The 14,891-nt window shown below is 40.8% G+C and overlaps 1 protein-coding gene across 1 annotated transcript in view; it reads right to left on the bottom strand.

Annotated features, from left to right (window-relative positions):
- Nucleotides 1-14,891, bottom strand: part of ZNF45 (zinc finger protein 45) — a 59,800-nt gene that overhangs the window by 35,989 nt on the left and 8,920 nt on the right. The window contains 3 exon segments of the mRNA XM_064293497.1: nt 1,491-3,307; nt 11,142-11,237; nt 12,180-12,306. Of these exon segments, the coding sequence (XP_064149567.1) occupies nt 1,491-3,307; nt 11,142-11,237; nt 12,180-12,306 (2,040 nt within the window).

Below are 14,891 nucleotides of genomic sequence, written 5' to 3'. Positions count from 1 at the left end.
CTCAGTAATAAAAAGAACAACTACTACATACAAGATAGGTGATTCTCAGAAGCATTAAAACAAGTGAAAGAAGCCACACTCAAAAGGCTACATACTGTATGATTCCATTTATATAGCATTCTGGAAAAGGCAAACAATACAGACAGAAAATGGGTCATTGGTTGCCAAAGACTGGTGATGGAAAGATGTGTTGACAATACAAGGGTACTTACGAGGTAGAGAGAGAATGCTGGAACTGTTATGTATGCTTGATGTGGTAGTTATTACATGACAGTAAGCATTTGCCAAAACTCAGAATGAAACATCAAAAAGAGTCAATTTCACTGTATATAAATAATTCCTTAATAAAAAAAAATGTTAGCTTATAGGATTTTCATTAATGCCTTTCATTTCATTGAGAAATTTTTATCAAGAATGGATGTTGAATTTTATCAAATGTGCTCTATGTATTGAGATGATCATATATATTTTATCAAAAGAATCCAAAGACAAAAGCATATTGAACCCATAAACAGGCCTAACTAATCTATGGCTATAGAAATCATAATACCCGTTCCCACTGGCATTGGGATTAACTAGAAATAGACACAAAGAAACTTTCTGGTATAATAAAAATATTTTATATATTGAGCTCGGTGATGGTTACACAATTGTATATATTTGTCAAAATGCATGAAGGTGTAAACTTCGGACTTCTGCATGCTACTGTGTGCAAATTATACCTCTTTAAAGTATCATTGGAACTCTGGAGGTATAGTGGTTAAGAGCTATGGCTGCTAACCAAAAGGCTGGCAGTTTGAATCTACCAGGCGCTCCTTGGAAACTGTAGGGGCAGTTCTACTCTATTCTATAGGGTCACTATGAGTCAGAATCGACTCAACGGCAATGAGTTTGGTTTGAAGTACCGTTAGTATACAAAAATGCTGACCACAACCTAATTGATTGATTTCTGGACCCACTAATGTGTTGCAACCTTCAGTTTGATACACACTAGCTCACGGGACCTGTAGGTTTGGAAAAATGAGTCTACGTTGTCTAACTTAAATGTTCTCCAAGCCTTGCAGAATTCCTCTATTGAGAACACTTTTATATACATTTTTAGAGAAGAAATGAATAAAAATTTCAAATATAATTGTTCTCCTTTTTACTCTAACAATTGCTGAAAACTTACAGTGAATGTGTTAGGCACTGAAAAGGCAGAGTAGATTTGGCTGTTAACAAAGTTCCTATCTCTTTGAGCTTATATTCCATTGAGACAGATTTTGGCATTTCCATCTTTGTACTTTTAGTTAACTCCAGATCAGATTCATTCTTCATGTAAGACCTCTCTTCTGTGTAGTATCTACTAATATCAAGGTCTAAACAAAGTATATTTCCATTCTCACAAGGCTTCTCTGTTGTGTGGTCTCCTGATCATTGTAACATGTTGAGGTCTGGAAAGTGGGATATATCAGCACACATTTGAGGTATTAAAACACATAATTTTATTGAGTTTCTTTCCTGTATGAATTCTCTGATGAAGAAAAACCCTTATCACCCTCATCATCAGCATGGACTCGCTGGTGAATTATAAGACTTGAACTCCAACTGAAGCCCTTCCCGCACTCCTCACATTTGTATGGTTTTTCTCCAGTATGGACTCTCTGATGGGCTTGAAGGTACGAACTCCAACTGAAGACTTTCCCACACTCCTCACATTTGTATGGCTTCTCTCCAGTGTGGACCCTCTGATGGGCTTGAAGGTATGATCTCTGTCTGAAGCGCTTACCACACACATCACATCGGTATGGCTTCTCTCCAGTGTGGACTCCACGATGAGCCAGAAAATTTGAGGCCCGACAGAAGCCCTTCCCACACTCCTCACATTGATATGGTTTCTCTCCAGTGTGGCATCTCTGATGGGCTTGAAGCTGTGAACCTACACTGAAACCCTTCCCACATTCTGCACATTGATATGGTTTCTCTCCAGTGTGGACTCTCTGATGGACTTGAAGACTTGAGAACTGACTGAAGGCCTTACCACACTTCTCACATTTATAGGGTTTTTCTCCTGTGTGTATTCTACAATGAACGTTAAGATCTGAACTACGACTGAAGCCTTTGCCACATGTACCACATTTGTATGGTTTTTCTCCAGTGTGGCCTCTTTGATGGGCCAGCAGATTTGAGGCTTGGCTAAAGCCCTTACCACACTCCTCACATTTATAGGGTTTTTCTCCTGTATGGACTCTAAAATGAATGTTAAAATCTGAGCTACGACTAAAGCCCTTACCACATGCATCACATTGATACGGTTTCTCTCCAGTATGACCTCTCTGATGGTCCAGAAGATTTGAGGCCCGACAGAAGCCCTTCCCACACTCCTCACATTTATATGGTTTCTCTCCAGTGTGGCTTATCTGATGGGCTTGAAGGTGTGAACCCACGCTGAAGCCCTTCCCACACTCCTCACATTTATATGGTTTCTCTCCTGTGTGGATTCTACAATGAATGTTAAGGTGTGAACTATAACTAAAGCCCTTACCACATGCATCACATTTGTATGGTTTTTCTCCAGTGTGGATTCGTTGGTGAGCCTGTAGTCGTGAACGCCAACTGAAGCCCTTGCCACACTCATCACATTTATAAGGTTTCTTTGTAGTGTGGACTCTCTTATGGCCTCGAAGATATGAACTCTGACTGAAGCCTGCCCCACACTCCTCACATTTATAGGGTTTCTCTCCTCTGTGGGCTATCTGATGAGCTTGATAGTATGAGCTTTTCCCAATGTTCCTCCCACACTCTTCGTATTTGTCTGGATTCTCTCTAGTGTGGACTCGCTGACGGTGAAGATATGACCTGTGATTGAAGCCCTTATGCAACACATCATGTTTATATGATTTCTCTCTACTGTGGATTCTCTGGTGGGCTTGAAGACTTGAGAACCGACGGAAGGTATCATCACATTTTTCACATTTATATGGCTTCTCTTCTGCATGGACCCTCTGGTTACGCTGAAGATGAGAGTTCCAAATGAAACCTTTTCCACATTCCTCCCCTACCAAGAGTTTTTCTCCAAGGTGGATACTCTGATGAAATTGAAGATGTGAACTCCAACGAAAGCCTTTACCACACTCATCCTTATAGGGTGCATCACTTTGTTTTTGCAACTGAGAAATAGTTCCTTGAATGTTTACCATGGAATCTTGACCCCGGGTTAACTCCCGTATAACTTGTTGCCAGATTTGCGAGCAGAAAAGCTCTTCATGTGACAGGTACCTTAACTCTACTTCTTGAAGAGTCTCCATCTCATTTAGATTCTTGGCTCCTAAAAGGATAAAAAGAATTCGAACATGTGGCAGGTGAATGCTCTGTTCAGAGATTTCAAGATTTTAAACAGCCTATGGCTTTACTGAACCAAGAAAAGGTTCAGTTTTTCTTTATCATCATGTATCACGTTATCTGATTTACCTGCCTCGAGAAACCAACAGGAGGTCCACTTGGCTCCCATTCACTAAGCAATAACGAGACCCATTTAGAATCATACAACATTTCATAAGTGAGCTGCAAGTTAGAAATATGGTGGCTGCAGGGCAAGAAAAATACTGCCTAAGAAATTTTTATAAAGAAGAAATTGCACCTAAAAGCCTCCTTTTCCTTTGCTATGGCAGGTGTCTGCAAAATAGTTTCCACATAATTCTGCCCATTGATTATACACTGGAACACACTGGCCCTGCTCCTAAAGTCTAGTAAAATCCTTACAGACTGATCATCAGAAGATGTCCCCAGACAGTGTTGACAACCTCTGCCCTGGATTATTTTACTGGGAATTTACTTCAGTATTTAGGAAATTTGAGGCACTAGACTGGTTGGAATGACTGGCATGTATGGGAGAGAGTACCTTATTACCTAAGTGTCCAAACTTCAAAGTATAAGCAGAGAGTGATCCCTTCACCTCCTGCTGGGAAATGTCCTCCATAAAGACAACTGGGGAAAGGGGTTTACAGTAATAACATACATTGCTCTGCAGTAATCGAAATCTCTGTAACTATGCAAATGAACTGACTATGATCCACCAAGATTGGTCAGTTTGCGGCCCTGCTGGGAGGCCCATGCCTTGAAGTTGACAAGGAGATTGCTTATATATGCAGCCAACCCCACAGAGGTTTCGGAAAGAAGAAATCACAAAGAAGAAAAGGCAAGAGAGGCAAGAAGAGAGAAGAAGCAGAGAAAGGAAGCAAGGAATCTCCTAAAAGGTGTGTTACACAGGTCAAGGGCTGTAACGCTGAAGATAGTGAGAGGTCCAAAAGAGACCCTGAAGCAGAGTGGTGGTGACAAGCCCAGAAGGATCCCTGCTATAGAGTCAGTGGTGACAGCAGAAACCTGTTGCTAGGAATACAGCTAAGAGAGCTAAACAAAGCGGCTACACTGGCTAGGAGCTGGGTCAGTTGGCAGTGAAGAGGCCAGCGGCAGGGAGGCCTGCATGGCTGAGAGGGGGTGTTCAGGGCCAAGAGGCCTGTCCTGAGGGGGCTGAGAGGAGGCCTACACAGCTGAGAAGGGCGTGCATGGCAGAGAGAAGGGCTTATTTGCTTGCACGGATGAGAGGAGCTGAGAGAGCTGTCTTGCACTGAAGAAGGAAGGGATGCAATCTATACTTCAGGAAGCCTTCCAGAGTTTGCCTACATACTTCCTGATCCTGATTCCGAGTTGTACCCTCTTACTTCCTTAATAAACCACTTAACCATAAGTATGGTCTATGAGTTGTGTGTGGCAACTACAATGAGTTTTCAAACAGCAGAGAAGTAGAGAGTGCCGTGGGGAGGACAACTGTGTCAGAATTGATAAAAGAGATAAAAATTGATTGGAAAATGGGGGTAATTATGACTTCCATCTCACGGGAATCAGCCTTGGGCTGCTGGGGATTCCCTTCCCTCATCCTGAAGTTAGAGGACTTCAAGCACTACTACTACACAAGTCCTAACCTCCAGTATCTGTGAATGTGACCTTATTTGGAAACAGCATCTTCGTAGATATAATTAGTTAATACAAGGTCATATGGAGTAGGGTGGGCCCTAACCCAATATGACTGGTGTCTTTATAAGAAGAGGAGAAGAGACTCAGAGACAGAGACACACACAGTGACGATGGAGGCAGAGATTGGAGTGATGCATCTACAAGCCAAGGAATCCAAGGATTGCAGGAACCACCAGAAGCTATGAGAGAGGCTTGGAACAGACTCTCTCTCAAAGCCTTCCAGAAGGAACCAACCTTGCAAACACTTGCTTTCAGACTTCCAGTCTGCAGAACTGTGGGAAAACAAATTTCTGTTGTTTTACGCCAGCCCTGGTAGAGCAGTGGTTGAGAGCTCGGCTGCTAACCAAAAGGTTGGCAGTTTGAATCCACCAGCTGCTCCTTGGAAACCCTACGGGGAAGGTCTACTCTGTCCTATAGGGTTGATACAAGTTGGAATTGACTTGATGGCAGTGGGTTAGTTTTTTGGGGGGTTAGGAAATTAAATCAACTTCTTGGTGAGAGTCTGAGCCAAGTCACAAAAGTAAAAGAGTTCTTTCAAGTAAGTTATCCACAACAGGCAACTCACTGGAAACAGCACTTTTGTTGGGAAGTTGAAAGGCTTCACCAGATGCAGGGCTAATCTGAGTGGATGTCACTGATGAGAAAGTTCTAGCTGGCAAGAATCACTGCTGGAAAAACCAAAAACCTACAAGTGGCCATGGGGCCTATGGATTGGTTGCTTCTGAAATTTGTGTACTCTATCCTGATGTGTTTAAAATTTTTCCTCTTTCAAGTAGGAGTCAGTATTTAGAGCCATGAGAATGATACTGACTCTAAAAGCAGACTGTGTAAAATTGATGGATGTAGATAAATTGTAAGGAGCCCTGGTGGCACAATGGTTAAGTGCTCAGTTGCCAACCCAAAGGTCTACGGTTTGAACTCATCAGTCGCTCGGTAGGAGAAAGATGTGACCATCTGCTTCTGTAAAGACTGGAAGCTTGGAAACCCCATGAGGCAGTTCTATACTGTCCTATAGGGTCGCTATGAGTTGGAATTGACTCAACAGCAATGAGTTTATTTTTCAGATAAATTATCCTATGTGGACCACACTACTGTTTTTCAAACTGAACACTGGAACTCATTAGTGAAAATGAAATAAACCTATTAGCTTTTGAGAAGCATTAACAGAATAGAAAAAAGTATTAACTTGCTTTAGAAACAGTAAAGGTATCTCTCACCTGTATATAAATTACATAAAATGCCTTTTAGTTTTATACACACACATATATAACATATACAGACACACACAAACATGAATCTTTATGTTGTTTATGGTATAAAATGTATTTCTTACTGTGACCCATATTCAAAAAAGTTTGAAAGCCAATGGCCTAAATAGCTAAAGAACATATCAATTCCTTAATCAAGAAATTTAAATTACTGAAATGTAAAATTACATTGTAATGATGGAAACTTAGAGAAAATGATAGATAATTGTGTTCCTCTTAAGTTCTTGCTTAGGTAGTTCATAGTTTATATTTTTACAAGTTACCACTTTTAAATGTGTGAGTCTGTGTTTGGTTTTTTTGGTCTTCCTGAGGATGTGCCAATTTGGGGTGGGTAATTTTATGATTCCACCCAGACTGCATGTCTAGAATCAATCTGCTTTTACGTATGATTGTTTAATAGTGAATTTTATACAAAATAAATTGTTGTTAAGTGCCTTCGAGTCAGTTCCAACTCATAGTAACCCTATGCACACCAGAACGAAACACTGCCCGGTCCTGCACCATCCTCACAACTGTTGCTATGCTTGAGCCCACTGCTGCACCCACTGTGTCAATCCATCTTGTTGAGGGTCTTCCTCTTTTTTGCTGACCCTCTACTTTACCAAGCATGATGTCCTTCTTCAGGGACTGGTCCCTCCTGACAACATGTCCAAAGTATGTGAGATGCAGTCTTGCCATCCTTGCTTCCAAGGAACATTCTGGTTGTATTTCTTTCAAGATATTTGTTTGTTCTTTTGGCAGTCCATGGTATATTCAGTATTCTTTGCCAATACCACAATTCAAGGCGTCAATCCTTCTTCGGTCTTCCTTACTCATTGTCCAGCTTTCGCATGCATCTGAGGCAATTGAAAACACCATGGCTTGGGTCAGGCGAACCTTAGTCCTGAAGGTGACATCTTTGCTTTTCAATACTTTAAAGAGATCACTTGCACCCAATTTGCCCAATGCAATGCGTCTTTTGATTTCTTGAATGCTGTTTCCATGGGTGTTGACCGTGGATTCAAGAAAAGTGAAATCCTTAACAACCTCAATCTTTTCTCCATTTATCACGATGTTGCTTTTTAGTCCAGCGGTGAGGATTTTTGTTTTATGTTGAGGTGTAATCCATACTGAAGGCTGTGGTTATTGATCTTCATCAGTAAGCGCTTCAAGTCCTCTTCACTTTCAGCAAGCAAGGTTGTGCCATCTGCATATCACAGGTTGCTAATGAGTCTTCCTGCAATCCTGATGCCCCATTCTTCTTCATATAGTCCCGCGCCTTGGATTATTTGCTCAGCATACAGATTGAATAGGTATGGTGAAAGGATACAAGCTGATGCACACCTTTCCTGACTTTAAAACATGCAGTATCCCCTTGTTCTGTCCGAACAACTACCTCTTAATCTATGTATAGGTTCCTCATGAGCACAATTGAGTATTCTGAAATTCCCATTCTTCCCAATGTTATTCATGATTTATGATCTACACAGTCAAATGCCTTAACATAGTCAATAAAACACAGGTAAACATCTTTCTGGTATTCTCTGCTTTCAGCCAGGATCCATCTGACGTCAGTAATGATATCCCTGGTTCCAGGTCCTCTTCTGAATCTGGCCTGAATTTCTGACAGTTCCCTGTCGATATACTGCTGCAGCCACTTTTGAATGATCTTCAGCAGAATTTTGCTTGCATGTGATATTAATGATATTGTTCTATAATTTCCACATTTGGTTGGATCACCTTTCTTGGGAATAGGCATAAATATGAATCTGTTCCAGTTGGTTGGCCAGGTAGCTGTCTTTCAAATTTCTTGGCAAAGAAGAATGAGCACTTCTAGTGCTGCATCCATTTGTTGAAACATGTCAATTGGTATTCCGTCAATTCCCGGAGCCTTCTTTTTCACCAATGCCTTCAGTGCAGCTTGGACTTCTTCCTTCGGTACCGCTGGTTCCTGTTCCTATGTTATCTCTTGAAATGGTTGAATGTCGACCATTTCTTTTTGGTATAGTGACTCTGTGTATTCCTTCCATCTTCGTTTGATGCCTCCTGGATAGTGTAGAATCCTTCAGTACTGCAACTTGAGGACTGAATTTTTTCTTCAGTTCTCTCATCTTGAGAAATGCGAAGCACGTTCTTCCCTTTTGACTTTCTATCTCCAGGTCTCTGTACATGTCATTATAATACTTCGTCTTCCTAAGCCACCCTTTGAAATCTTCTGTTCAGCTCTTTTACTTCATCATTTTTTCCTTCTGCTTTAGCTACCCAAAGTTCAAAACCAAGTTTCAGTGTCTCTTCTGACATCCACTTAGGTCTTTTGTTTCTCTCCTGTCTTTTTAATGACCTTTTGCTTTCTTCATGTAGTCCTTGATGTCAGTCCACAACTAATCTGGTCTTCGGTCATTAGTGTTCAATGCATCAAATCTATTCTTGAGATGGTCTCTAAATCCAAGTGCGATATATTCAAGGTTTTATTTTGGCTCTTGTGGACTTGTTCTAATTTTCTTCAGTTTCAACTTGAACTTGCATATGAGTAATTGATGGTCTGATCCACAGTTGGCCCCTGGCCTTGTTCTGACTGATGATATTGAGCTTTTCCATCATCTCTGTCCACAGATGTAGTTGATTTGATTCCTGTGTATTTCACCTGGTGAGGTCCATGTGTATAGTTGACATTTATGTTGGTGAAAAAACGTATTTGCAATGAAGAAGTTGTTGGTCCTGCAAAATTCAATCATGTGATCTCCAGCATCATTTCTCTTACCAAGACCATATTTTCCAACTATTGATTCTTCATTTCCAAGTTTCGCATTCCAATCACCAGTAATTATCAATGCATCCTGATCACATGTTCGATCAACTTCAGACAGCAGAAGTTGGTAAAAATCTTCAATTTCTTCATCTTTGACCTTAGTGGTTAGCACATAAATTTGATTAATAGTTGTATTAACTGGTCTTCCTTGTAGACATCTGGATATTATCCTATCACTGACAGCATTGTACTCCTGGATAGATCTTGAAATGTTCTTTTTGATGATGAATGCAACACCATTCCTTTTCAAGTTCTCATTTCCGGCATAGTAGACCGTATGATTGTCTGATTCAAAATGGCCAAAACCAGTCCATTTCAGCTCACTAATGCCTAGGATATCGACCTTTATGCATTGTTTCATTTTTGACAATTTCCAATTTTCCTAGTTATATTCCAGGTTACGATATATTAATGGATGTTTGCAGCTGTTTCTTCTCATTTTGAGTCATGCCACATCAGCAAATAAGATCCCAGAAGCTTCACTCCACCATGTCATTAAGGTCGACTCTACTTTGAGCAGGCAGCTCTTCCTCAGTCGTATTTTGAGTGCCTTCCAACCTGGGGGGCTCATCTTCCAGCACTATATCAGACAATGTTCTGCTGCTATTCATAAGGTTTTCACTGGCTAATGCTTTTCAGAAGTAGACTGCTGGGTCCTTCTTCCTAGTCTGTCTTAGTCTGGAAGCTCGGCTGAAACCTGTCTGCCATGGGTGACTCTGCTGTTATTTGGATACTGATGGCATAGCTTCCAGCACTGCAGCAACACACAAGCCCCCACAGTACAACTGACAGATGCGTGGGGGACAGAAAGTAAAGGCATGGCCATATGTACTGTATTTTTAAATAGAGTTGGCTAAAAAGATAGGCAACATTCTTTTATGTAACTCTTTGGAATAGGTGGATGGATGCCATTAGAAAAATCTTTGAAGGAAAGGACTAACTTGAAAGCTAGCTATTATCTGAGAATTTTTCTTCCCTGATGTAAAGTGTAGGTATTTTCTTTTATAAGGGATCTGCCTAAAAAGTGGCGATTAAAATCTTCATTCTAAAATGTAGTTCTTCCCCAAGCAAATATGTTTCACTACTGAAGGCTGCAGGAAGGCTACAAGGGGAAATGATATTCCATTTTGTTATAACTGCAAAGCTAAAGCTTTTATGAGATATGGGCTAATGGACATATATCTACAGATATCCAAAAGCTCCTAATAAACTGAACGAATCCTGGTGGCACACTGGTTAAGTGCTCAGCTGTTAATTGTAAGGTCGACGGTTTGAACCCACTAGCTGCTCCGTGGGAGAAAGATATAGCGGTCTGCTTCCATAAAGACATTCACTGGGGGAAAAAAAAGTCTGGACTATACCTTTATCACACATTTTTGTTTACCACCCTTTAGATATCTCCATAGCTAATGGAAAACCATTAGCCCATTTACTCATTCATTCAACAAATATTTACTGCATATTCTCTGTCAGGTCTGTTCTATACACTGAAGATATAGCAATAAATAAGACAGAATTTCTTCTCTCCTGAGATTACATTTCAGTGGGAATGTAGTGAGATAAACAAGTAAACAAAAATACACATTAATATGGTAAGTGGTGAGTAGTGCCTAGACACAAAGGAAGTATCTAAGTATCATGACCCATTGGAGATGTTCACTCACAGGTGTTCAATGTTATGACTTACTGCTCAAAACACTGCTGTATAGGCATGCTACAGCAATAATAATGAAAACTAAAAAAAAAAAAATGAGTTATTTGACTTAGGTCAGAACTGACTTACAATGGAGACATCAGAACCGAACCCTGTTGTAAGCTGGGGACTACCTGTAACAAGGATTTTACTCTGAGTCAGATAAGAAGCTATTGGAAGTTTTGAGCAGAGGAATGACACAATCTAAGACTTCAAAAGAATCACTCTGAGTGGAGAATCGATCGTAAAAGAGCAAGGCAGAAGGATAAGAGCAGTATGAGGGCTCCAGTAAACCATGGGCTACGTGTAGGCTGAGACCAGTGCCACAACAGTGGAGGTGCTGAGAAGCAGGACAGCTTCACAGTTGTGTGGCTCTCACCTGAAGAGCTATCTCTCTGAGTTGCTGGTGTTATCATCCAAAGCTTTTCTTCTCTCTCTAACTGAGGTATTATATTTGGCGTGAAGGATTGATTCCCTGTGAAAAGGCAAGGACAAATGTTTAAAATCAATATATTGGAGGCAAAAATTACTAACAATTGTGATTCCCGCTGCATCACCTCCAGGACACCAAAATTAGTGTTTCCCAAACTTTTAATCATGACCCATTGGAGAAAGTACATTTTATGCAAAGACCCAGGGTATACAGACAAATGTATAAATGACTGAAAAAAGTATTTATTTTCATTACACCCTTTCCGCTCTCCCTCAAGCTATTCTTCACAATAAGTCACAGTTTTTGCTATACTGTGCAGTTGTTGCCAAGAGCACTGATATTTTCTATCCTTTTTCATTTCATTAAAAAATGCTGGGACAATTCACAAAAAGTGTTTTATAACCTATTAATTGAGGCCAACTACAATGTGAGAAGACAAATAAAGTATGGCAGCCTTGCTGTCCATTTACAGTTCATTTACAAAACATAACCTTCAGTAGGGGGAGAAACGAGACACTGGTGGTTCAGTGGAATTCTCACCAACCATGCAGGAGACCTGGGTTCAGTTCCTGCCAATGCACCTCATATATAGCCACCACCACCCGTCTGTCAGTGGGGGCTTGCTTATTGCTATGATGCTGAACAGGTTTCATTGGAGCTTCCAGACTAAGACAGACTAGGAAGAAAGGCCTGGTGATGTACTTCTGAAAATCAGCCAATGAAAATGCTACGGATTACAACGGTCTGATCTGTAACTGATCACCGGGCTGGCGCAGGACTGTGCAGTGTTTCGTTCCATCGTGCGTGGGGTTGCCATGAGTTGGAAGCTGATCTGATGGCAGCTAACAATAGCCAGGGAAAAAGGACTAGAAAAATACCATCTCTGTGTCTCACATGCTTTCAAAAGCTCCAAATCCTTGAACATTCGAGGGCCTACAGACACTGTAGGAGGCTGATGTTCGGTTAGAGGGCGCCTGTCCTCACCCACAGAGACCAGGTTCCTGAAGTTCTCCAGCATCACATCCTGGTAGAGCTTCCTCTGGGCGGAGTCCAGCAGCCCCAGCTCCTCCTCGGTGAAGACCACAGCCACATCCTTAAAAGTCACTGCATCCTGCAATACCAAGCATACCTGGATCTTACAACAAAGGTCCATGGGAAGAAGGGAAGCACTGAGAAATGTGGAAGAGATGTGCAGAAAGTGGGTCCAGATTCTGAGAGACCCAAATCAACTTTACTACAATATAGTCAAATGTTCCAAATAATGCACATTACGTTTTAGATTTTTTTCCCTAATAAATGCTGAAAAGAACATATTTTTTACATAGACATTAGCCCACTTGTCTAATTACTGTCTTAGAACAAATTCCAAGAAGTGAAAATTGCACTGTCAGAGAATATGCAACGTCAAAATTATGATTTATTAAGACAGAGCTTCTTCTCAGTTTTCCCCGTTGTATCTTCCTCCCATGGGGCTGTAAGTATCCCAGTTCTCCACAGCATAGACAACACTGACTATTAATTAATATTTTAAAATCCTAGGTAATCTGATCATTAAAAAAAAAAATTGTCTTACTTACTTGTATTTATTAGGTAATTAATAAGATCATCATACTTTCATATATTTACTGGCCTTCTTTATTTTTCCTTTGGTTCCTTGCCTTTTAATGTCCTTTCTTGCAATTGGCATTTTATCTTATGAATCTGAAAGATTTCTATTAAAGAAAATATCTTCACCCACATTTTACTGTTTTTCTTGTATGGCTTTATGTACAGCAGGGTTTCTCAACCTCAGCACTATTGACATTTGGGGCTAGATAATTCTTTTATTATATTTAATTCTTTGCTGTGGGAAGCTGTCCTTGCATTGTAGGACATTTAGCAGCATCCCTGGCTTCTACCCACTAAGTGCCCATAGCACTCCTAAGTTATGACAACCAAAAATGTCTCCAAATATTGCTAAATATTCCCTCACATTGCTAAGTGTTCTGGGGGAGCAGGGGAGTACGGTATCACCCACAGTTGAGAGTCATTGGTAGACAGTGTTGTTTTAAATTTTCATATAAAAACTATGTTTATCAGACAGAAGAAAATATTCTTTGATGGTTACGAGAGTGAGGAGGGAGGGAGAGGGATATTCACTAACTAGATAGTAGACAAAAATTTTTTTAGGTGAAGGGAAGGGCAAGACATAACACAGGGACAGTCAGTACAACTGGAGTAAACCAAAAGCAAAGAAATTTCCTCAATACAACCAAAAGCTTCAAAGACCAGAATAGCAGGGACAGGGGTCTGAGGACCATGGTTTCAGGTGACATCTAGGTCAGTTGGCATAGCAAAATGTATTAAGAAAACAGTCTGCATTCCACTTTGGTGAGAGGCGTCGGGGGTCTTAAACGCTAGCAAGCGGCCATCTAAGATGCATAAAATGGTCTCAACCCACCTGGAGCAAAGGAGAACGAAGAACACCAAAGACACAAGGTAATTACGAGCCCAAGAGACAGAAAGGGCCACATAAATCAGAGACTCCATCAGCCTGAGACCAGAAGAACTAGATGGTGCCCGTCTACCACCGATGACTGCCCTGACAGGGAACACAACAGAGAATCCCTGATGGAGCAGAAGAACAGTGGGATGCAGATCTTATATTCCTGTAAAAAGACCAGGCTTAATGGTCTGACTGAGACCGGAGGGACACTGACGGTCATGGTCCCCGGACCCTTTGATAGCCCAAGATTGGAACCATTCCCGAAACCAACTCTACAGACAGGGATTGGCCTGGACTATAAGACAGACAATGATGCTGGTGAGGAATGAACTTCATGGCTCAAGTAGACACATGAGACTATGCGGGCAGCTCCTGCCTGGTGGCGAGATGAGAAGGAAGAGGGAGACAAGAAATGGTTGAATGGACACATGGAATACAGGGTGGAGAGGAAGAATGTGCTGTCTCATTAAGGGGAGAGTGCCGGGAGTGCACAGAGGGGTGTGTATGGCTTGATTTGTAAGGCTTTGTAAACTTTCACCTAAAGCACAATAAATAAATTTGAAAAAAAACAACTGTGTTTATCCCTAGAGCCCCAAACATTCGGGTGCCCTAACCTGCAATAGTGATCACAGAGAAGGAGTAACTGAAGAGGGAACCAGGTAGGGGCAGAATTACCAGTGGATTTTCCACCCACCAGGACACACTAGGCACCCAAAGGGCTAACTAAGTTCCCTGACTAGAGAATTCTTTTTCTCTTTTTATACAAGTAAAAATCCTAGAAATCTTTTTCAATCAGTTGGTTTGGTTTCCTGTGTGAACTTAAGGAGTTTTCTGAAACTTTACAATTCTGTTTGTTTATTTATAATTAAAATGTAACGTTAATGGTGGTAGAATGATCTGAAATAGGACAGCGTGAATGGTTGCACAACTGGAAGTATATAATCAAGGTCACTAAATTGTACATGTAGAAATGAGATGGGGTTATGTTTTGGTGTGTATATATTCACCACAATTTAAAAACAAATAAATAATTTGCCTACAATCATACAGCTAATAAATCTCAGAACCGGGGGAAAACAAATGCAGAGTCTATACAGTAATATCAAGGTGAAAGAGCACTTTTGAGAATTTTATCTATACGATTATTACAACTATACAGTTATGATTGCATGTGTGAAAAAGACTATGGGAAGATGAAAGCCACTGACTTG

Source organism: Loxodonta africana, chromosome 11 (assembly GCF_030014295.1).
Source record: "Loxodonta africana isolate mLoxAfr1 chromosome 11, mLoxAfr1.hap2, whole genome shotgun sequence".
NCBI lineage: Eukaryota > Metazoa > Chordata > Mammalia > Proboscidea > Elephantidae > Loxodonta > Loxodonta africana.
This window is presented reverse-complemented; position numbering and strand designations above follow the sequence as displayed.